General features: G+C 41.8%; 1 protein-coding gene across 5 annotated transcripts in view; it reads right to left on the reverse strand.

The window, feature by feature from the left end:
* tex10 (testis expressed 10) overlaps positions 1–24,961 on the reverse strand; it is a 159,509-nt gene that overhangs the window by 68,134 nt on the left and 66,414 nt on the right. For all 5 annotated transcript variants that reach the window (XM_041184795.1, XM_041184794.1, XM_041184791.1 and 2 more), the window contains 2 exons: positions 20,656–20,744; positions 15,847–15,980 (listed from right to left, as the gene is read on the reverse strand). In XM_041184795.1, the coding sequence (XP_041040729.1) occupies positions 15,847–15,980; positions 20,656–20,744 (223 nt within the window). The remainder of the gene's footprint in view (positions 1–15,846; positions 15,981–20,655; positions 20,745–24,961) is intronic.

A 24,961-nucleotide genomic window follows, 5' to 3' on the forward strand; every position in this document is an offset into this window, starting at 1 on the left:
ATTCACACCCAGATCCACTCGACATCTTCTCAGCTTTGTTGGTGGGATCCAAGTGAACAGGATCCTTAAATTGACAGCCCTACTATTCTAATGTAATTCTTATCTCTAAATACTGGCCATCATGTATAATGCACTTTCACACCATCATGCCCACTTCAAGCAGTGGGGACTATAGAAGAGATGACAATAAGCTCGGTCAAAGAGATAAGTTTATTTTTAAAAGAGGATCTTAAAAGGAGAGACGGAGATCCTATTCTAAGATGTTGGCATGTTTCGACAGGTTCTCCCATAAATGCTTACATAGGCAGTTTCTATTGCAAATGTTAATATAAATTGTTACAGCAAGCATGAGAATGGATGTTTTTAAAAATATTTTTGGGGAATATTGTGCTTTCCTGTGAAGAAGGCTGTGTGCCTGTGTGTATATAATGATTTAGTTAAGCTGGGGAAAAAAGTTACTAGAAGACAGATTGTCTCGGGGTTTGAAACATGAAAGGACGGAGGCGTTATGTTTGAAGTAAAAGTGAACAGGTTAGACCTAACATTTGCATTTTTAGGTAAATTGAAAGCTTGTTTAAATATCAAAGGTAAGTCAGACATGACAATAAAGATGTTTGCATCTTCCAGAAGTTCCATAGGTAAATAGAAAAGGATATTTTACATTTTATTGATCAGAAAGCAGAAACAAAGTAGAAACATCGAAGATTTTAAGTTTGGAAGGATTTGGCTTTCAAAAAGAGGTGTGAGATTAATGGGACACAAGATGAAAAGAAGGAAAAAGGCATTTTAGAGTTACTGTGGAAAGCTCAAGGTAGCTGTTGGCTGTGAGCTGTAGCTGTTTATTGTTGGTTGTATGAGGAAGATCTCCAGGAAACAGCTCTAGGCTGGGAGAAGATGCAGTTTGAATCAGCCATCCCGCCAAGCCAGTAAAGTCTTGGGTTGCAAAAAGTAGTCCTGTTCTAAAGTCTTGGATTTCCACAGCAGAGTGGGAGAGAGCGTAAGAGGTCATGTTGTATGCCTTAATTAAAGCAGCAATTTGCCTTGGGTAATGTCACTGGATTTTTATAGCTAAACATCCATAAAGGAGTGTTGCCTGTAAGGTGTTTATTTGTGGGTCTGACCAAGTAGAGTGTCTTTTGGGGGAAATGTTTTGTAATACTATTTTCTTTCTTGTTAGTAAAACTTTAACTTTTAATTTTTAAAATCCCAAATCCGCTGTGCTCATAACACAAGAAACACTTGAGGGCAGGAAGGAAATGTTATACTGGAATGCAACATTTTTCATTAGGCAGATAATTGATATGAAATACAAGTAAAATATAGCTAGTCAATCTATTGGAATTTTCATAATATTTTAACAGCCAACCACTTATATGGATTAAACCTTTGGATTACATAAGATATATTGCACAGAAACAGGACATTCAGCCCAATCACTCCATGCCAGTATTTATGTTCCAATCGTGCCTCCTTCCATGTTTTCTCATTTAAATCTACCATCTGTTCTCTTCTCACTCATACATTGTCTAGCTTCACATTAATTGCATCTATACTATTCACTTCAACCACTCCCTGACCCATGTGTGTAATAAACAGTCAAGCATATTTGAAAACTAGACACATGGCCATAATTTTAAAAGATCTAAAAAAAAGGAACTGAATCTTGTGCAAATTCATAAACCTTTTTTTTGATACCCCCGCAACAAGAAAAACTCCACCAAAATCAAGCAGCAGGCCAACAGCTTTTTTTTTAAAAGAAGAATCTGAAAACAAACATGGTTCCCATTTAAAAGCTAATATATCTATAGTGCTAGTTTATAGATATATCCACTGCCTCACGTGAATTTAAAAAATGTCAAACGATGCAAAGGTCAAAATTAAGTTTATTGTTGTTACCGTCCAAATTATGAAGCTTCTGGAAGTGAAAGAAAGTCACGCAACTACTGTGGTTAACCTGTTTGCTGATTAATGGGTATGGCAATTCAGCTACCAGCTATTAATCCAGAAGTCTGGACTAATGACCTAGAAGGGAGCTCAAATATCGCCACAGCAGCTGTGGAATTTAAATTCTGTACAATAATTTAAATTAATTTAATTAAGTAAATCTGGAATAAAATGCTAGTGTCAGTAAAGACACCACTTTCCGCATGATACCATCATCAAACACATCTTCCCCTCCCAGCATTATGAACGGTCTGTTTCCTCTGTGACACCCTGGTCACCCCAACACCCCACCCTTTCCGACGGCATCTTTCCACGCAAGCACAGGAGATGCAACATTTGCCCTTTTGCCTCCTCCCTTCTCACTATCCAGGGCCCCAAACACTCCTTCCAAGTGAAACAGCAATTTACTAGTGCTAATTTCAATTTACTATATTCGCTCCTCATGATGTTGTCTTCCCTACATGGCAGATGCAATGCAGAAGTTCTCCAGACAGTCAATAAGCATGATCCTGAGCTTCCTGTCACTTCCTATTTCAATTCTCCAGCTTGCACCCACTCTGACCTTTCTATCCGTGGTGTTCTACATTATTTCAATGAGCTCAACATAAAGTCAAGAGGGCAGCACCTCATTTTTCAACCTGGTACTCTACAGCCTTCTGGTCTCAACAATGAGTTCAATCATTTTAGATTATAACCTATGCTGCCATTTTGTTTCATGCTTATTTTGCTGGTTCAGTTTTTTCAGGTTTATTTCTTTATTCCTTCACTTTGCATTCAGATGGTTGCTATCCAGCCATTCACATCTAATCTAGACACACCTTTTGTTTCTTTACTATAGCCACTTCCTGGCTTTTGTATCACTAAACCTTTTGTCATTTAATCCTCCTGCCCTACACCTTAACACAAACCTTCCCTTCCATTCTTCCTTCTGCCTGCCTCTTTCAGTTGAACACTTATTACATTTCTATCTTTCCTCAGTTCTGAAGAAGGGCTATCAACCTGAAAGGTTAATGCCGCTTCTTTCCACAGATGCTGCCTGATCTGTTGTTTTTCTTTCATGGGATTTGTGCATTACTGGCAAGGCCAGCATTTATTGCCCATCCCTAATTGCCATTGAGGAGGTCGTGATGAGCCGCCGCCTTGAACTGCTGCAGATCATCTGTTGCAGATACACCCACAGTATTACTAGGAAGGAAGTTCCAGAATTTTGATCCCGCGACAATGAAGTAACGGTGAAGTCAGGATGGTGTGCGGCTTGCAGATGGTACACACTGCTGCCAATATGCATTGGATGTCAATGCAGTAAAAGTTTAAGTTGGTTGACCGAGTGCTGATAAAATAGGTTGCTTTGTCTTGGATGGTGTCAAGCTTTAGTATTGTTGGAGTCGCACACTTCCAGGCAAATGGAGAGTATTCCATCACAGTCCTCAGGTGCTATGTGGATAGTGGACAGACTTTGGGAAGCAAGAGGTGAGTTATGCACATCAGAATTCCCAGCTTCTGAACTACTCTTTAAGCCACATTATTTATATGGCTGGTCTAGTTCAGGTCCTGTCAACGATAACTGCCACATGTTAATAGTGGGGGATTCAGTGATGGTAATGCCATTGAATGTCAAGAGGCAATGGTTAGATTCTCTCTTGTTGGAGATGGTTATTGCTTGGTACTATTGTAGCTTGCGTATTCCCAACAATTTTCTGCTTGTATTACAGCAGAGGCACAACCAGCCTAGTCAACTCTGCAAAGTTCTCCTCATTAACATCTGGGGGCCTGTCCCAAGATGAGTCAAGCAACAACCCGACAGTCATAATCACAGAGTCATACATCCCATGAACGAATCAAAACAAAAACTGTCACGGACAAGGCCAGAATTTGTAGATCCCCAGTTGTCCTCGGGAAGACCCATCAGCCTAGACTCCTCTACCACCAGCCCGGAGGTGATCGAGGGGGTGTGGACCTGGGAGCGTGCAATACTGACTCCAAACACCATGAAGAAATTGCTTTGGCTGGGGTATGTCAATTTTTTATTCATTTATGGGATGTGGGCATCGCTGGCTAGGCCAGCATTTACTGCCAATTCCAAATTATCTTGAAGGTAGTGGTGAGCTGCCTTCTTGAACCACTGCAGCCCATTTGGTGTGGGTACACCCAGTGCTGTTAGGGAGAGAGTCCCAGGATTTTGACCCAGCAACAATGAAGGAACAACGATATATTTCCAAATCAGGGTGGTGAGTGGCTTGAAGGGGAACTTCAAGATGGTGGTGTTCCCTTGTATCTGCTGCCTTTGTCCTTCTAAATGGTAGCGGTTGTGGGCTTGCAAGGTGCTGCCTAAGGATCCTTGGTGAGTTTCTACAGTGCATCTTTGTACATGGTGCACACTGCTGCCGCTGTTCGTCAATGGTGGAGGGAGTGAATGTTTGTGGAAGGGGTGCCAATCAAGCGGGCTGCTTTGTGCCGGGTGGTGACAAGCTTCTTGAGTGTTGTTGGAGCTGCACTCATCCAGGCAAGCAGAGAGTATTCCATCACACTCCAGATTTGCACAACGTTGTTGGTGGACAGGCTTTGGGGAGTCAAGAGGTGAGTTACTTACCGCAGGACTCTTAGCCTCTGACCTGCTCTTGTAGGGACAGTATTTATATGGCTACTCTAGTTCAGGTTCTAATGGTAACCCACAGGATGCTGATAACGGGGGATTCAGTGATGGTAATGCCATTGAATGTCAAGAGGCGAAGGTTAGATTCTTTCTTGTTGGAGATGGTCATTGCCTGGCACTTGGGTGGCGTGAATATTACTTGCCACTTGTCAACCAAACCTGGATATTGTCCAGGTCTTACTGCATTTGGACATAGACTGCTTCAGTATCTGAGTCGCCGCAAATGGTGCCGAATGTTGTGCAATCATCAGCAAACATCCCCACTTCTAACCTTATGATAGAAGCAAGGTCATTGATGAAACAGCTGAAGATGGTTGGGCATAGGACTTTACCTTGAGGAACTCCTGCAGTGAGGTCCTGGAACTGAGATGATTGGCCTCCAACAGCCACAACCATCTGCCTTTGTGCTAGGTATGACCCTAACCAGCGGAGAGTTTTCCCCGATTCCCATTGACTCCAGTTTTGCTAGGGCTCCTTGATGCCACACTCGGTCAAATGCTGCCTTGATGTCAAACGCAGTCGTTCTGACCTCACTTATGGAGTTCAGTTCTTTTGTTCATGTTTAAACCAGGGCTGTAAGGAGGTCAGAAGCTGAATGACCCTGGCGGAACCCAAACTGAGCATCAGTGAGCAGGTTATTGCTAAGCAAGTGCCACTTGAAAGCACTGCTAATGGCCCCTTCCATCATTTTACTGATATCAAGAGTAAACTGATGGAGTGATATTTGGCCAGCTTAGACTGGTCCTGATTTTTGTGTATGGGACAAAACTGGGCAATTTTCCACATTGCTGTGTAGATATGTGTTGTAGCTGTACTAGAACAGCTTGGCTAGGGTGCGTGGCAGGTTCTGGAGCACAGGTCTCCAGTGCTATTGTCGGAATATTGTCAGGGCCCATAGCTTTTGCAGTATCCAGTGCCTTCAGCCGTTTCTTGATATCATGTGGAGTGAATTGAATCGGCTGAAGATTGGCGCCCGTGATGCTGGGAACCTCTGGAGGAAACCGAGATGGATCATTCACCCTGCACTACTAGCTGAAGATTGCTGCAAATGTTTCAGCCTTATCTTTTGCACTGATGTGAGTCATTGAGGATGGGCATATTTGTGCAGCCGCCTCTACCAGTGAGTTAATTGTCCACCACCATTCACAACTGGATGTAGCTGAACTGCAGAGCTTAGATCTCATCCGTTCATTGTGGAATCATTTAGCTCTGTCTATCACTTGCTGTTTGACATGCAACTACTCCTGTTGTTGCTTCACAAAGTTGACACCTAATTTTTAAGGAATGCCTGGTGCTACTCATGGCATGCCCTCCTGCACTCTTAATTGAACCAGGGTTGATCACCTGGCTTGGTGATAATGTTAGGCTGGGGGATATGCCTGGCCGGGGCGGTACAGATTGTAGTTGAGTACAATTCTGCTTCTACTGATAGCCCACAGCTCATGGCTGCCCGGTCTTGAGTTGCTAGATCTGTCTGAAATCTATCCATTTAGCACACAGTGGTAGTGCCACACAACACGTTGGAGAATATAAAACAAAAACAGAATTACCTGGAAAAACTCAGCAGGTCTGGCAGCATCGGCGGAGAAGAAAAGAGTTGACATTTCGAGTCCTCATGACCCTTCGACAGAACTTGAGTTCGAGTCCAAGAAAAACGGTCATGAGGACTCGAAACGTCAACTTTTTTCTTCTCCGCCGATGCTGCCAGACCTGCTGAGTTTTTCCAGGTAATTCTGTTTTTGTTTTGGATTTCCAGCATCCGCAGTTTTTTTGTTTTTATATACGTTGGAGAATATCCTCAATGTGAAGGTGGGACTTCGTCTCCACAAGGGCTGTGCAGTGGTCACTCCTACCAATAATGTTATGGGCTGATGCTTCTGTGGCAGGCAGGTTGGTGAGGATGAAGTCAAGAATATTTTTCCTTCTTGTTGGTTCCCTCACCTCCAGTCGCAGGCCCAGTCCAGCAGCTATGTCATTTAAGACTTGGTCAGCTCGGTCTCTTGTGATGCTACCGAGCCACTCTTGGTGATGGACATTGAAGCCCCCCACCCAGAGTACATTCAGCACCCTGGCCACCCTCTCTGCAACTTCCAAGTGGTGTTCAACATGTAGTACTGATTCATCAGCTGAGGGGGCACGGTTTGTGGTCATCAGCAAGAGGTTTCCTTACCCATATTTGACCTGATGCCATGAGACATCATGGGTGCCGGGTCGATGTTGAAGACTCCCAGGGTAACTCCATCCCGACTGTATAGCACTATACCACTACCACTGTTGGTGGGGCAGGACATACCCAGAGAAGGCGATGGTGGTGCCTGGAGCATGATCTGTAAGGTAAGATTCTGAGAGTATGAATATGTCAGGCTGTTGCTTGATTAGTCTGAGAGACTGCTCTCCCAATTTTGGCATAAGCCCCCAGATGTTAGTAAAGGGGACTCTGCAGGGCTGGGTTTGCCATTGTCATTTCCAGTGCATAGCTCGATGGGGGTGGTCCGCCTGGTTGCATTCCTTTTTATTGACTTTGTAGCGGGTTTGATACAACTGAGTGGCTTGCCAGGCCATTTCAGAGGACATTTAAGAGTCAACCACACTGCAGTGGGTCTGGAGTCACATGTAGACCAGACCAAGCATGGAGAGCAGATTTCCTTTCCTAAAGGACATTAGTGAACCAGATGGGTTTTGACAACAATTGACAATGGTTTCATGGTCATCATTAGGCTTTTAATTCCAGATTTTTACCAGCCATGGTGGGATTCAAATCCTGGTCCACCCTGGGTCTCTGGATTACCAGTCCAGTTACAATACCACTGTGCCACCGCCTCCCTAAGATGCTCAGAAGCACCACTGCTGACCAAGCTGGCTATTCCTGAGGAACGTATGTGCCAGGCTGAGCCTGTGGAAGGTGGTGAGAGAAATAACAAGAGGGAAAAAGCTACCTGACCTCATATTCATCAACTGACTAGTTGCAGATATATCTGTCCATGAAGTACTGCTAGCAGTAGCTACCACACAGTCTGTTATGGAGACAAAGAGCTATCTTCACACTAAGGACACCTTCCATCATATTGTGTGACACCACCAGTGTATTAAATGGGATCGATTTAGAACAGACCTAGCAGCTCAAAACTGGGCATCCAGGATTCTCTGTGAATCAGCAGCAGAAGAATTGTACTCAACCACATCCTGACCAGCATATCCCTCTAACTCTATCATTACCATCAAGCCAGGGAATCAGCGAGGATTGTAGGAGACTATGCCAGAAATAGCACCAAACATAACTAAAAACAAAGTCCCAGCCTGCTGAAGCAACAATTCAGAACTACATGCTTTTTAAATATCAAAAGCAGCATGCTATAGACAGAGCTAAGTGATCCTGTTAGAGAGTTAAAAGGTGTGTCTCATGTTAGCCAGGGTAACCTAGGTGCTTGATAGTGTAGCATGACAACCATAGTAGTTTTAGCCAGTAGCAGGTTTAGCCATGAAAAAGTATTTGGTAGCAGTCAAGAAGCTGCTGGGAGACTTGGCTTTTATCAGCCGAGATAAAAGACACAACAAAAACTAGTCCAGAATAACTCTGGGTGTGAGCCCAGTGATTAGAGGTAGATAGGCGTCAGGTCACTAGAATGCTAAGTCAGACGAGACAGGAGATCAACAACACTTAGCACTCATTGAGGCAGCAATTGTAGGTAACAAGATGTCAGTCACTGGAATGCCAAGGTACACAGGAGGATGGAAATCTGAAACACTTTACACCTATTGTGATAGATTGTGAGCCTGTGACCAGGAACACACCCACAGTCATGAAAGGGCAGGGACTAACTGTATAAAAGACAATGCAACAAACTCAGAGCAGAATCCTGGCTCTGAAGAGTCATATGGACTTGAAATGTTAACTCTTGTTTTTCTCTCCACAGATGCTGTTAGACCTGCTGAGCTTTTCCAGCATTTTCTGATTAAAACAGGTTCTTCCTGTGTTCGCTTGAACAAACGATCGAAAACCGAGTCTCCGAGATGTTTGATTTCACCGTAATAATCCCATAACCAACGAATCAGAGGAAAGCTCTGAAATCCTGCCACACAATGTAATTGACAACGAAAGAACTAGCCATCCCCCAAAACAAGCTGTTCCAATGCAGCTACAACACTGGCATCTACCAGACAACATTGAAAACTGCCCTGGTATATCCTGTCAACAAAAAGCAGGGCAAATCCAATCCACTCAATTACTGCTAGTGGCCTTTCAATCATCAGCAAAACAATGGAATTAAGTGGCACTTGTTCACGAATGCTTAATTTGGATTCAAGCAGAACCACCAAATTTCATCATAAACTTGACCCAAACATAGACGAAAGAGCTGGATATCAGATGAGATGAGAATGACTGCCTTTAACTATATGGATAGCACATTTTGGGAGGTTAGGAACATGCAGACAGAGAGGGAATGGGTGACTGCCAGGCAGTCTAAGAGAACAAGACAGATAGTGCAGGAGCCCTAGGTCAATCTCCCTTGCTAACCGATTTTCCATTTTGGATACTGGTGGAGGGCAATGGTTCCTCAAGAAGAGTGCAGCAAGAACCAAGTCCATGGCATCACAGCTGGCTCAGCTGCACAGGAGGCAGAAAGAAAAGTGGAACACCAATAGTGATAGGAGATTCGTTAGTTCAGGGAACAGACAGGCATTTCTGCAGCTGCAGACATGACTCCAGGATGGTATGTTGCCTCCCGGTGCCAGGGTCAAGTCAAGGATGTCACAAAGCGGCTGCATGGTGTTCTTCTAGTGGAGGGCGAACAGTCAGAGGTCATGGTCCACGTAGGCACAAATGACATGACGAAGGTTGAAGTTGTGAAGGCAGAAATTAGGAAAGAAATTAAATAGCAGGATCTCAAAAGCAGTAATCTCAGCCCAGTGCCACGTACTAGGCATCATAGGAATAGATGAATTGAACAATTGAACATGCAGCCAGAGAACTGGTGTAGGAAAGAGGGCATCAGATTTCTGAGGCATTGGGATCAGTTCTGAGGTGGGTGGGCCTTATACAAGATGGGCCTTAGCAGGACTGGGACTACCATTCTCGCAAGGAGATTTGCGACGGCTGCTGGGGAGGGTTCAAACTAGATTGACAGTGGGGGTGGGAGCCTGAGAGGGAGCGCAGATTGGAGGGAAGCAAAACTGGTAACAGGAAATAGAAAAATGCAAGTGAAATTAGAAGGCAGACAAAGCAAGGGCAAGCATCAATTAGTATCAGACTGCAGAATAATGTTAAAAAGACAAAGTTAAGGGCACTCCTGAATGCACGCAGCATTCGCAACAAGGTGGATGATTTGAAGGCACAAATACAGGTAAATGGGTATGATTTAATTGCCATAATGAAGACATTGTTACAGGGTTACTGAGACTAGGTACTGAATAATCAAGAACATTCATCATCTAGGAAGGATAGGCAAAAAGGAAAAGGTTGTGGGATCACGCTGTTAATAAGGGATAAGGTCAATACATTAGTGAGAGATGATCTTGGATCAAGATGTAGAATCAGTTTGGGTAGAGCTAAGAAACAATTAGGGGCAGCAAGGCAGCAAACACTGGTGGGATTGTTTGTTGCCCACCAAATTCTAGTGGTAATGTTGGGCACAGAATAAATCAAGAAACTAGGACTGCATGTAACATGGGTAATACAGTAACAATGGGCGACTTCAATTTACATAGTCTGGGTAAATCTAATTAGCATTAATGTTGGGGAAGATGATTTCCTGAAGTATGTACAAAATGAGTTTCTGGAGCAGCGTGCTGAAGAACCAACTAGGGATCGGGCTATTTTAGATTTAGTATTATGTAATGAGAAAGGGTCAATTGATAACCTTGCTATAAAAAAGAGCCTTTAGGGAATAGTGACCATATAATAGAATTTGACATTAAGTTTGAAAGCGATATAGCTCATTCTGAACCTAAATCTGAACAAAGAAAACTATGAAGGTACAAGGGGCAAGTTAGCCAAGGTGCATTGGGAAAATTCACTAAAAAATGATAGACAGACAACAGCTAATATTTAAATGTGTATTACAACAATCATACATCCCTCTAAGACACAATAACCCAACAGGAAAGGTGAATCAACCATGGCTAACAAAAGAAGTGAAAGATTTCATTAGATCAAAGGAAGTGGTTGCTAAGGTTGCCAGAAAAAAATGGCAAGCCCGGGGATTAGGAGCAAATTAGAATCCGGCAAAGAAGGACCAAGAAACTGATAAAGAAAGGGAGTTCAATTCCATTCACCACAACTTATATAATGAGCCAATCCATGCCAATATGAAGCAAGACCTGAAAAAAATTCAGGCTTAGGCTGATAAGTGCCAAGTAGCATTCACACCACATAAGTGCCAAGCAATGATCATCCCCAGCAAGGAAGAATTAACCACCTCCCCATGACATTCAATGGCCATACCATTACTGACTTTCCCATGATCAACATGCTGGGGGTGTCACCATTGACCAGAAACTGAACTCGACCAGTCATATAAATATTGTAGCTACAGGAGGAGGTTAGAGACTGGATATTCTGAGGCGAAACACTTACCTCCCAAGTTCCCAGTGTCTATGCATCTTCTACAAGGTACAAGTCAGGAGTGTGATTGAATACTCCCTACTTTCCTGGATGCGTACAGCTCCAACAATACTGAAGAAGCTCAACACCATCCAGGATAAAGTAGCCCACTTAACTGACACCCATCTACCACCCCAAGAATTCAATCCCTCAACCACCGAAGCATCACAGCTGCCACTGGTACACTATCTGAGATGCACTGCAGCAACTTGCCACGGCCTCTTTGACAGTACCTTCCACATCAATGGTCTTTTCCACCTAGTAGGGCAAGAACAGTTGGAACACCATTACCTGCAAGTTCTCATTCAAGTCGTGCACCATGCTGATTTGGGAATTTTTTTTTTTAAGTTATTAGTCACGGGATGTCGGCATCACTGGCTAGGCCAGTCACTTATTGCTCATCCCTAAATGCCCTTGAGAGCTGGTGACGAGCCATCTTCTTGACCACTGCAGTCCACATGGTGTAGGTACACTCACAGTGCTGTTAGGAAAGAAGCTCCAGGATTTTGACCCAGCGACAGTGAAGGAATAGTGATCTAGTTCCAAGTCAGCATGGTGTGTGGCTTGGAGAGGAACTTGATGGTGATGGTGTTCCTATGCACCTGTTGCCCTTGTACTTCTAGATGGTAGAGGTCACAGATTTGCAAGGTGTTGTCAAAGGAGCCTTGCTGAGTTGCTGCAGCGCATCTTGTAGATGTTGCATACTGCTGCCAATGTGCGTTAGTGGTGGAGGCATGGAATGTTTAAGGTGGTAGTTTGGGTGCCAATATATTACCATTGATTCAGTATTAAATGGGTCAGAATCCTAAAACTCCCTACCTAACAATACTCTTGAGTGTACCAATACTACTTGGGCCACAGTGATTCAAGGCAGCGATTCACCCCCACTTTCTCAAGGGTAATTAGGGATGAGCAATAAATGCTGACTTTGGCAGCAATGCTCACATCCCATGAACGTAGGAAAAAAAAAAACTTCCATCAATACTATTGTTCAACCACTTGCAAGCAGACATAAGGGAATAAACAAAAAAGATTTGTGTTTGTATCATGCCTTTCACAACCTCTAGATGTCCCAAGGGAGTCTATAGCCAATGATGTAGTTTTGAAGTGTAGCTACTTGTTGTAATGAAGGAAACGTGGAAATCAATTTGCACACAACAAGTTCCGACAAAATGCAGTGTGATAATCTGTTTTGTGATGTTGATTGAGGAGTAGGTATTGGCCAGGTCACTAACTAAGGGATAACTGCCCTCCTCTTTGAAACTGCCAGGAGATCTTTTACAGCCACCTCAGGTGGCAGACAGTGCCTTGGTTTAATGTCTCATCCGGCACCTCCAGCAGTGTAGTACTCCATCAGTATTGCACTGGAGTGTCAGCTTTGATATTTCCATTCAAGTTCTGGAGTGGGGTGTAAACCCACAGCCTTTTGAAGAGAGTGTGCTTCCAACTGAACAACAGTTGACACTATAGCAGAGGGCTCCCCTTGCAATTTTCCTTCACAACCTGTGGGAATCACTTAACAAATGCTGGGAATCTATGTGCACAAATTCACCGCATCAATTGCTGCACACAAGTTCCCAAACGTTCCACCATCCTGTGGGAAGGGTTTAAAATTAATCTGGCATGAGGTGCACCAGAAAGCAGCAGCAGAGAGAGATGATGTACAGAAAAGTAGGAGGAACAAACAACAAATCAAAGAATAATGTGGTAAGAGCAGGAAAGAAATGGAGAAGCAGAATAGCACTGTGTTGGAATGCATCTACATTAATGCAAGGAGTATTGTAAGTATGGTCAACGAGCTGCAGGCACAAGTAGCCACATGAGGTTATGACATTGTGGTTATAACTGAGATCTCACTTCAACATGGGCAAGGGCTGGGAACAAAGCTTTCCTTGCCACTGTATTCAAGAGGAACATGAAAGGGAAAAAGAAAGGCAGGGTGGTGGCAGCATTGATCAAGAGTAATATTACTGTTCTACAGAGGAACAATATACTACAGAGTTCAAATTTGGTTAGAGTGGAGTTAAAGATTAGAAAAGGAGCTGTTAGATTTCTACTATAGATCCCCAAATAATAAGAACTTAGAGCAGCAAATCTGCAGACTAAATTCAGAAAAATGTAAAAACAATAGAGCAAAAATAATAGGAGACTTCTATTACTTTAATAGACCAGGGGAAAAACGGAGTAAAGAGAAAAGAGGATGAAAAATATTTGTGAGCAAATTCTCCTCTACATTTTAAATCAACAGGCTTTCAGTCCAATGAGGAATGAAGTAATATTGGACTTCATTCTGTGGAATGAAGTAGGGTTAGTGGAACATGGTTTAGTTGGAAAACAACGGGGTAACAGAGATTACCATTTGATTAGATTTAAAATAGTTATGAAAAGGGGCAAAAAAAATCTCAAACATGAAAATAGCCAGCTGGAAATGAGCCCATTTCAGTGATTTAAGAAAGGATCCAGCACAAGTGGATTGGGAAAAGTATAGGCACAAGGCAAACAGCAAATCATCAATGACAGACCTCCAAGGCAGAGATAGTTTAAGTTTAAACCAACCATATTCCCATTAAAAATAGGAAAGATGGAGCATCCAAAGCCACAGCTCTGTGCAACAAAGGAGGTAGAAGCTAAAATAAAAAAGATTTGTGACAAATTTCCGGTACAGAAAGCAAAAGTCAGGCAGAATACACAGACAGAGGAAGAAATTGAAAAAGGATGCAAGAATATGGAGAGATAGTGCGCAGAAAAATTTGCTGCTAACATAAAAGAGAACCCAGAAATCCTTTTATAAATATATAAAAAATGAAAAGATAGTTAAACAAATGATACAGCCAATGAGGAACAAAAGACGAAATCATCTTTTGAAGGCAGGGGGCATGACCGAGGTGTTCTTCTTCACAAAAGAGGATAAAGTTAATGACAGAGTCAAAATGGTCGGAGAGAAAGAGTAGGGATAATGGTGCTAAATATGTTGACATCACTCAATCACTCAAAGTCAACAAAAGTCAGCTGCTACAGGTGAGATGCATCTTTGGTTGGTGAGGGAAACCAGGATGGCAATAGCAGAAGCTCTGATCACAATCTTTCAATCCTCCTTAGATACTGGGGTGCTGCCAAAAGGACTGAAGGATTGTGTATATCACATCCCTAATCAAGACACGGGATGGATAAACTAGTTAGTCTGATGTCAATGATGGTTGAAGTACTGGAAGCAATTGACAATTACAAAATTTATTCTAACCTAGAGAAGCATGGGTTAGTAAGGGACAGCTGGCACATCTTTATTAAAGGCAAATCATGTCTGATTAACCCGAGTTAACTTACGTACACAATTGGCCAAGGGTTATGAGACAGAGTACTGGTGAACGGGAGTTTTCCGACTGGAGAGAAGTATGCAGTGGAATCCTCCTGGGGTTGGGAGTTGGACCACTGCTTTCCTTGTTTTACATAAAGGACTTGGAATTGGGTGTGGAGAGTATAATTCTGAAGTTTGCAGATGATACAAAATATGGAAAAATAAGAGGAGAGGTTGGAGAATTTGAGATTGTTCTCCTCAGGGCAAAGGAAAGACCTAATGGACATGTCGTGCAGAATTAAATTCAATAGCTCTTTCAAAAAACTGGCACATGTTTGGCAGGCTGAGTAGTGAAAGTTTGTTTCCATGATCCCTCCAGTTACTGCATTTTCACAGGGAAGTGGATGAGTTTGATAAAAAAAATATGAACTTACCTTCAATTAAAACTTGAAAGGTTGCAGTTTTTCCAGGTGTTTAAAATAGTAGTTAACTGATAATGGGATATGGAGATTGCTAACACATTGTGCATCAACTAAGAATTTTAACACCACGATAAAAATTTTAGATTCATTAAACTGCCAGTAAAATGTTTATCCAATGAACAGCATAAATTAGCTAAATATCTAGGAATCTGTATATTTCTGTAATTTTATAATTGCAAGTTATGCTTGTAATTTAATAATTCTGTAATTTTACACTATTATAATAGCCAATTCAATCACCAGATTTCAAAAGTGTGCAAGTGACATGCCAAACAATGCCCAAGGTACTTACATACAAAATTAATTGCGTTTATAGATGCACAGCATTCAAAGAATTAAAAAAACAATTAATTACTTTATGCATGTTTTCCAGGAACTGTTGTTACCTTTTACCTGGATGACTGTTTAATTTTTTTGCACTAAGATCTGTGAGATCAAGTAATGCTCAGGAACTATGCAGAAAATATCCATGTATGACTCAGATTAAATATTATACTTCAAAACTTGCAAAGAACATAAACAATTAAAAATGCAATCCCTGAAGGCTTAATAAAAAGTGTTATGTCTTTAACAAAAGGTTTTAGTGTTCTATGACCCAGAGTCCTTTGTTGATATGAAGAGATATCATAAAGCTCAGGAATAAAAACAGAAAATGCTGGAAAAACAAGTCCCCAGCTCTGAAGAAGAGTCATACGGACTCAAAACATTAACTGTTTCTCTCTCCATTGATGCTACCAGGCCTGAGTTTTTCCAGCATTTTGTGTGTTTATTTTAGATTTCCAGTATCTGCATTATTTTGCTTTCACCATAGAGCTCAGGCTGTGCTGCCTACAATTAGAATTCATATTTCTTGCGAAGTGTAATGAGTTACCTCAGTCAAGGCCCAGTGATGCACAAACTGGTCAAGATCAGTTACATAAAGGCGCACAGATGAAAACTGGGACTGGCTTATATGAGGATTACTGCTGCTGTTCTGGAGCCAAGTCAATTCTTCTCCTGAGAATCCTGCAATAAAAAAGGAAATAATCAGAAAATCGCATTTTTTTCAAAAAAAATTGACCCCTTTGATGATATCCTTATTACCATACAGATAAAATATTCTGAAAATTAGGCTTAAAATTGCCTTCACAGTTTCTCACATTTTATAAATCTTTTACTAATACCTACACTGAAAACTACTCTACAGGGCTACAGGAAAAAAGCACTGGTGTGGCACGAAATGCATTGCGCTTGCAAAGAGCTGGTGCAGACTAGACAGGCTGATGGCCTCCATCTAGGCTGTAGCCATTCTATGACTTCACTGTTAGCATGCAAGTGTCAATATCTATGGTATAACAAAAAATAAATCTATTATGATTCAATGTTTCCGGGGATGAAGGTAAGAATTCTTTTAGCTCTCCCATGGGAAGCCCTAACATTGGGGATTCTTTCCAGTCAATTCCCCAAAAGGTAAGACGGTTACGACATAAAAACCAGCAGGATGTTTTCCAGCGGCTCTGTGCTGGCCATCTGTGTAAAACTGACCAGGCTCCAGGACCAGATAATATCCATTCAAGGATAATTAAAGAGATGAGCAGATACTCTGTCAGCCCCTTGCCTATATATTCAATAGTTCAATAGTCATGCATAGTTCTGTTACAGTGGAAACTAACTCGTACAGTTCCTATTTTCAAAACAAAAGGGGACAAATCACAGCCAGACAACCACAGGTCTATCAACGCAAAAGTTAAGGCTGAAACATTTCCATCAATCTTAAGCCAGAGTGCCAAGTGAATGATCCATCGTAAGTGGATGATTCTCGGCCTCCTCCGGAAGTCCCCAGCATCACAAATACCAGTCTTCAGCCAATTTGATTCACTCCACATGACATCAAGAAATGGCTGAACGCACTAGATACTGCAAAGGCTATGGGCCCTGACATTCCAGCAATAGCACTGAATACTCATGCTCCAGAGCTCGCCAGGCCCTTAGCCATGTCGTTCCAGTACAGGTACAACACTGGCATCTACCCGGCAATGTGGAAATTTGCCCATGTGTATCCTGTACGCAAAAAGCAGGACAATCCTTCTGCCCAACCATCACCCCATCAGTCTACTCTCCATCAGTAAAATGATGGAAGGGGTCACCAACAGTGCTATCAAGCAGCACTTGCTTAGCAATAACCTGCTCACTGAAACTCAGTTTGGTTTCCACCAAAGTCACTCAGCCCCTGACCTCATTACACCTAGGTTAAAACATGGGCAGAAGAGCTGAACCCCAGAAGTGAGGTAAGAGTGACTGCCCTTAACATCAAGGCAGCATTTGACCAAGTGTGGCATCAAGGAGCTGTAACAAAACCAGAGTCAATAGAATTTGAGGGAAAACTCTCCACTGGTTGTGGTTGTTGGATGTCAATCATGTCAGTTGCTGGAAATCACTGCACGAATTCCTCAAGGTAGTGTCCTATTCCCAACTAACTTCAGCTGCTTCATCAATGACCTTCTTTCCATCATGAGGTCAGAAGTGGGGATGTTCGCTGATGATTGCACAACATTCAGCACCATTCGCGACTCCTCAGATTGAGCAGTCCATGTCCAAATGCAGCAAGACCTGGCAAGCTCCAGGATTGGACTGACAAGTGGCAAGTAACATTCATACCACACAAGCGCAAGGCAATGACCATCTCCAGCAAGAGAGTATCTAACCATCGCCCTTGACATTCAATGGCATGACAATTGCTGAATCCTCCACTATCAACATCCTGGGGATTACCATTGACCAGAAACTGATCTGGACTAGGCATATAAATACTATAGCTACAAGAGCAGGTCAGAGGCTAAGAATCCTGTTGCAAATAACTCACCTCCCAACTCCAAGTCAGGAGTGTGATGGTATACTCTCAACTTGCCTGCATGAGTGCAGCTCCAACAACACTCAAGAAACTTGACCCTATCCAGGATAAAGCAGCCTGCTTGATTGGCACCCCATCCACAAACGTTCACTCCTTCCACCACTGACACACAATGGCAACTGTGTGTACAATCTACAAGATGCACTGCAGGAACTCACCAAGCCTCCTTAGACAGCACCTTCCAAACCCACAAACACTACCATCTCGAAGGAGGAGGACAGCAAACATCACAACCTGTAAGATCCACCCCCACCATGCCACTCACCACCCTGACTTGGAGCTATAATGTTGTTCCTTCATTGTTGCTGGGTCAAAATCCTGGAACTCCCTCCCTCACAGCACTGTGGGTGTACCTGCACCACATGGGCTGCAGCAGTTCACGAAGGCAGCTCACCACCACCTTCTCAAGGACAATTAGGGATGGGCAATAAATGCTGGCCCAGCCAGCAATGTCCACATCCCATGAATTAATTAAAAAGCTATATACAGGTATAATTTTCAAGGCATTATTGGGTAGAAGATACTAAAGATTCATGATCAATGCAGAGAAATTGTAGTTAAAGCTAACAAGGTATTGGGTTGTATTAATAGAAACACACAGTATAAATCAAAAGACACAATTTTAACACTACATAGATCTCTGGTCAGATCATATCTAAAGTACTGAGCGCAGCTTTCATCCACCGACATGGTGAATGACACAACATCTTCCGAAGGTCCAAAGGGGAGCGATAAGAATTATTCCTAGATTTAAGAAGCTCAGTTACTCGGATAAGAACAACCTCTTCCATCTATTTATTTTCAAGGAGCGGAGACTATACCTGGATTATTCCAATTGAATAGTTTAGGGAGGACAAGAGGTGAATTTTAAACTATACAAGAGAAGGAATAGACTGGAGATTCATCAGTTCCTCTTTTCCGAGAGCTTAGTAAATCTCTGGAATACATGGCCGACTAGTGGGGTGGATGTTGACTCTTTGCATGCCTCCAAGAAGGTGCCGGACTGGCTCCTGACTGGAGCAAAGACTGCATCATGTAGAAGACAATAGTGATAAGTATACCTGATCCTTATGACCTCCTGAACAGGTTACAGAAAAATTTTAGAGTAATTTTCCCCACACTGCCTTTTTTTCCATCTCTCCCAGTAGATTACATGGCTGGAGATGAAAAAATAAGCATTTAGCAACGATGGCCCAACCATCATGATTTAGAGCAGGCTTGGTGGACTAGTTGATCTTTCCTGACTCATCAATTCAGCATGTTCACATTTTAGCAGGTATCCGTGCAAGTAGCTGGGTTTCACTCATTGGTTCATGCCAACCTGCATTAAAATTGCATGGTGTTGGCTAAGTTGGACATGTTCCTAAAAAAAAGAATGTGTATTTCACATCAAGACAAAAAAAACTCTTAATTGTAGATTTCTTGGTAGCTTGGTTTGAAAACACTTTCAGTTAGGTTTTCCAAGTATATAAACATTCACTGTCCAAAAACAATATTGCAGCCAAGAGGGTCCACAATGTGCAATATACTCCCAGGTGTTTATCAAATGCGTCCAAATCAGGCACCATAAGAAATGTAACAGCATTGAAAGGTCAACTCTGCCTAATTTTTCTTCTTTACAGTTGGGAGATACCTTCATACTCTGCATCTCAAAATCCTTGCTGAGATTAGTAATTCAGTAATTTAGAGAAATCTAATAGCATTCATCCATTGTTTTGCAGCCACATGCCTGCACTCCAAAAGGTTCCAAAGTGCTTTACCTATAATTCTTTCAAATCAGTAAACTGTATTTGATGCACACAATGCAGTCTCCTCTACACTGGGGAGACCAAATGCAAATTGGGTAACTGCTTGGCGGAACACCTCCACTCAATCTGCAAGTATGACCCTGAGCTTCCAGTGGCTTGCCATTCTAATTCACTATCTTGCTCTTACGCTAAGATTTCTGTCCTTGGCCTGCTGCTGTCCAGTGAAGCTCAACACCAGTTCCAACAACACCACTTCATCTTCCGATTAGGCACTTTACAGCCTTCTGCATTTAACACTTGAGTTCAACAAATCCAGACCATTATCTCTGTCCCCCATTTGCTCCTGTTTTTTGACCATGAGCTGGTTTGAGCCGTATTTTTCAAGCTTTTGCTTTCAGACAGAGCTGTTCATTATTCTTGCATTACTCTGGACAAATGCTTCGTCTCTTTACTACAATCATTACAACTCTCTTTGCCTTTTGTTTCAGGATCTCTGTCATTTAATCCCTCCCACCATCTGGCGTATGCCAGACCTTCCCTTCTTCCTCTCCCTCATTCTTTTGATGGCATAAAACCCATTACATTTCTATCCTCCTTCAGTTCTGAACAGTCATATTCAACATGAAATATTAACTCTGTTTCTCCCTTCACAGATGCTGCCAGACAGAGGTAGTTGCAGCATTTTGTTTTTATTTCAGGTTTCCATCATGGGCAATATTTTGCATTTATTGTTCCAAAGTGCTATTAAGACTTCCCTTAAAAGATATTACAAAAAAAACTCAGAGTAGCAAGTGGCACATAAACTATTTGTTTGGAAGTAATATAGTTCATGTAACAAGACCTAGGAAATTCATGCATCACAGCTGAAACAGTAGAGCGATTGTATGCGGACAGTGATAACATACAGTTGGAATATCATGAATGAATTGGGGCTTACTGAGAAAAACAAAGTTAAAATTGGAATGCATTGTCTATTACATCAAAAGAAAATTTTGAATTTTAATATTTAAATGCAAGTAGAAGAAAATTGAATAGTTAATACCTGTCAGCGTAGAAAACAGAAAACTGAAGTAATCCACGTCATTGACTAGACTTTCTGGAAGTGAAGTAGTCCATCCACCAAAAGATGACCTGGAATGAAATAAGGCACAGCATTAAATGTCTTGCGTATTTGAAACACCAACATTTATAATAACAGCTAATAAAGGAGAAAACGAGATTACATGCGTAACAGAAGTTTTACTTAGAGAAGTTAGAAAAAAAAATCAAAGCACATTTAAAAAAATGCTCATGCACTTAAACAGAAATTTGCACAAGTCTCAGTGGTGAGAATTAAAGAAAAAAAACTTATGATCAGTATGAACAAAGGGTTACAATCTAAATGGACCATATTTAAAGATCTAAACATAAATTTCATCTTGTTTCCATAAATTACAACCCTTTAAAGACAAATGTTTAGCAAATGCTATTTTTTTTCTTTATTTTGAGTCCAAAGATTAAGTTTGGTCATTTGAAGGGCTATATTCTATGTTTTCTACATTAAATCGTAGAACCATCATTCTATAAGACACACTCATTAAATGTTTACCTTATGCCTAGCAACTCTTTCCTTCAAGGTCAAATTGAACATTGGCAATAATATTGATATAAAACAGAAATAATTCAATAAAAGACCACATATTTATAAAGTAACATTGTTTATCAAAATATCCCAAAGTACTTTATAGTCAATGAAGTGGTTCTGAAGGATAGTCACGGGTGTAAGATAGAAAACATGGCAGTCAGTTTAAACACAGCAAGGTCCCAAACACCGATTAGTTACATGACCAGATAATCAGTTTTACTTAGCGATGCTTTTTGAAGGATAAATAGTGGACAGAGCACCAGAACTCAGTTTTGTTTTGAATAATGCCAAGCCCACCCAACAGCACTTTTAATATCTCATACAAAAGCCATGATGCAGCACTCCCTCAGTACTGCAATGAACCATCAGTCTCTTATGGTGCATAAGTCCTGAATTGGGGCTTGAATCTCAAGCAATCAGATTCACCTGTAATTCTAACTGGTCGACCCAGCGTATACATATAGAATTTGTACTTTTTTTTTTAAAAAGCACACTGTAGGGCATGATACTTGACAAATCACTATATTTTTAAGGTTGATTGGGATACACACAATCGAAGTATATGCCTCTTGGATGTTAGCCTCGAGTGAAGAGAAAAGTCAAAAGCCACTGAGCACAAAATTTGGGTAAAGATAAGCTGGGTTTGACAGGAAGGGAGAAAGAATTTAAAGATTATTGCCAAGTACATGTAATTATGATATTATAGATTTTAAAGCCAACTGTTTGAAAAGCACATTTGTTTAAAAAAGCTTCTAAAAAAAACCTTTGTTCAGAAACCTGGCACTTTTGTGTTGGTTCCAAAACATTATCAAATTGTTTAACTAAAGGGTCACGAAAGACAACAAGTGTTCCACAAGTATAAACAAGATCCTTCAACTTGCTGGTATTCTTTCAGAACAAAGACAATTAACTGATAAGGGCCTTAATAAAACACGCAAAATGAAACCAGTCAGTAGAAAGACTGCTTGAATGGCCAATACTTAACATTGAAGCATGATTCATCAGTTTGGAAGCAGACATGTCTGGGTTTCATACTGTAAGAAAAGGCTGGAAGCTGCCTAAAGAGAGAACCATCTTGAACATCATGCGAGAGACACCTTGAAATAGAAACTGCTTCTCAAGAGAGAGAGACTGAGGAAGGTTTCCAGAAACAGCTATTAGACAGCTGCACTAAATCAGGCTACCAAGGGCCACCACCTGCATTACTTTAACAGTGAAAACAGGAGCCTTCACTCTCCCAGGACCCGAGTCCACCGGCAAAGGCAAACTCCAAAGCTTTAACCGCAGGAGCCATTGCAGCTACTAAACCGAACCTCAAGTTCAAACCATTCACTTTGGAAAGAAGGAATTCAAACAACAGGCTGGCAACAATATCTCACAGAGACTGATTTGAAATATCATCTTTAAGAATCCCTTTTTCTTTATCTTGGTCGTGACAGTTATAAATTCTTCAAGTGAGAACCAGGTGAAATACAATAGGTTGGGAGGAGAGGTGAAGAGGAGAATAAAGCTGGAGAAGAAAGAGTATGAGAATAGGCTGGCATTCAACAAAAAGAAAGCCCAAAAATATTCTACGAGTAGGTAAACAGTAAGTGATAGTTAGAGGTTGAGTAGGATCTATTAAGGACAAGGAGAGTGATATATGTTAGAGGCACAAGGTAAGGATGGAATACAGCAAGCAATTAGGAAGGTAAATGGCTTGTCAATCTTTTATTGGAAGTGGGGTAGAAGTCTTGTTGCGATCATTTGGGGCTTTGGTGAGACCTCACCTGGGGTACTGTGTACAGTTTTGCTCTACATACATAAGCAAGAATATACTTGCCTGAGAGGAGATGCTCATTTTTAAAGTCAAATTATAAGCTGTTCTTTCATGGGCTAACTTTTTAAAAACAAAGGAATAATTCTCAAATAAAAATGAGGAAAACCAGAATATTTTTATTTTGTGACATAAACATGATCTATTTCCACAAGTCACCAGCTGTTACTTAGGTGACATACAAATTACTCAGTGTTATTATGACACTTTGGGATAGAAATTCATTTGGACTTGGAACCACGTAAGCATCATGCACACAAATCAAGAAGCCAGAAGCCATTCAGAAATTGGGTCTCAAAGATTCTGGCTGAGTTGCCAGCATCCAATGTGCTCCCACACACAGAAAGATATTCTGGTTTTCCTCATTTTTATTTGAAGTATTGAACTTTGGGTCAGTATCTGATCAACAACAGCCTCACAGTACCACAAGATGGGAGTAGCATCCACTTGTCCACTCCTCGCGCTTCCACATTAAAATTGAAAGAATATTTTTCTCTAGCATTCCATTGGCAACAAGGCACCCAACACCCTTTAGGTGGCCACCTGAAAATAGTCCAAGGCCAGGACTGTATAGGATATTTTTCAGACAAACTTGGAACACAAAATACAATGCTTGAAAATATAGTTAATGTTGGCCCTTTTCTTGTCTCAAAAACAGGTGGAACAGTGACAAAATCCTACTCCATAAATCTGCTAGGCAAGACGGCAGTACTAACTACAGATACTGTGATAAATACACCTGAGCAAGTTGGCAGTGTGATGTGGAATACCGCCATCTACAGGAAACAATGTTATAATGCACTTAAAATGTGCTATGGGGAAATTTCACTCAATAACATGCCAGCACATGAAAATGTAATGGAAGACGCACATTACTGGGGAGATTTCTATCTATGTGGATTGAAATTTAAATCCAAAGAGATTAAGCCAGCAGGAATGACAGGTCTCTCCATGCTGAGGTCTATAATATGAAAAGAATAGAAATGAATAATTCACCTAAGAGAAGAAGGGAAATCTTTGTGGACTGAGGAGGAAATTAACCTTTTCCTCCAATTAGAAAGAAAGTACAAAGGAGAGCAAAATATAGGGTCCCCCTTGTCCTCACATCACTCCACCAGCCTCCACATTCAAAGGATCATTCTCCACCATTTCCACCAACTCCAGCATGATGCCACCACCAAACACATCTTCCCTTCCCCGCCCCCCGGCGGGATTCCACAGGGATCGTTCCCTCCGGGACACCCTTGTCCACTCCTCCATCACCCCCTACACCTCAGCCCCCTCCCACAGCACCTTCCCATGCAACCGCAGAAGGTGCAACACCTGCCCCATTACTTGCCCTCTCCTCACCATCCAAGGGCCCAAACACTCCTTTCAAGTGAAGCAGCATTTCACTTGCACTTCCCTCAATTTAGTCTACTGCATTCGCTGCTCCCAATGTGGTTTCCTCCACATTGGAGAGACCAAATGCAGACTGGGTGACCGCTTTGCAGAACACCTTCGGTCTGTCTGCAAGCATGACCCAGACCTCCCTGTCGCTTGCCATTTCAACACTCCACCCTGCTCTCATGCCCACATGACCGTCCTTGGCCTGCTGCACTGTTCCAGTGGAGCTCAACGTAAACTGGAGGAACAGCATCTCATCTTCCGACTAGGCATTTTACAGCCTTCCGGACTGAATATTGAGTTCAACAATTTTAGATCTTGATCTCTCTCCTCCATCCCCACCCCCTTTCCAATCCCCCCTTTTTTCAATAATTTATATAGATTTTTCTTTTCCCACCTATTTCCATTATTTTTAAATGTATTTCTAACCATTGTTTTATCTCTACCTTTTAGCTTATTTCAATCCCTTCTCCCCACCCCACCCCCACTAGGGCTATCTGTACCTTGCTCGTCCTGCTTTCT

The sequence above is a fragment of the Carcharodon carcharias genome, chromosome 3 (genome assembly GCF_017639515.1).
Source record: "Carcharodon carcharias isolate sCarCar2 chromosome 3, sCarCar2.pri, whole genome shotgun sequence".
Taxonomy (NCBI): Eukaryota; Metazoa; Chordata; class Chondrichthyes; order Lamniformes; family Lamnidae; genus Carcharodon; species Carcharodon carcharias.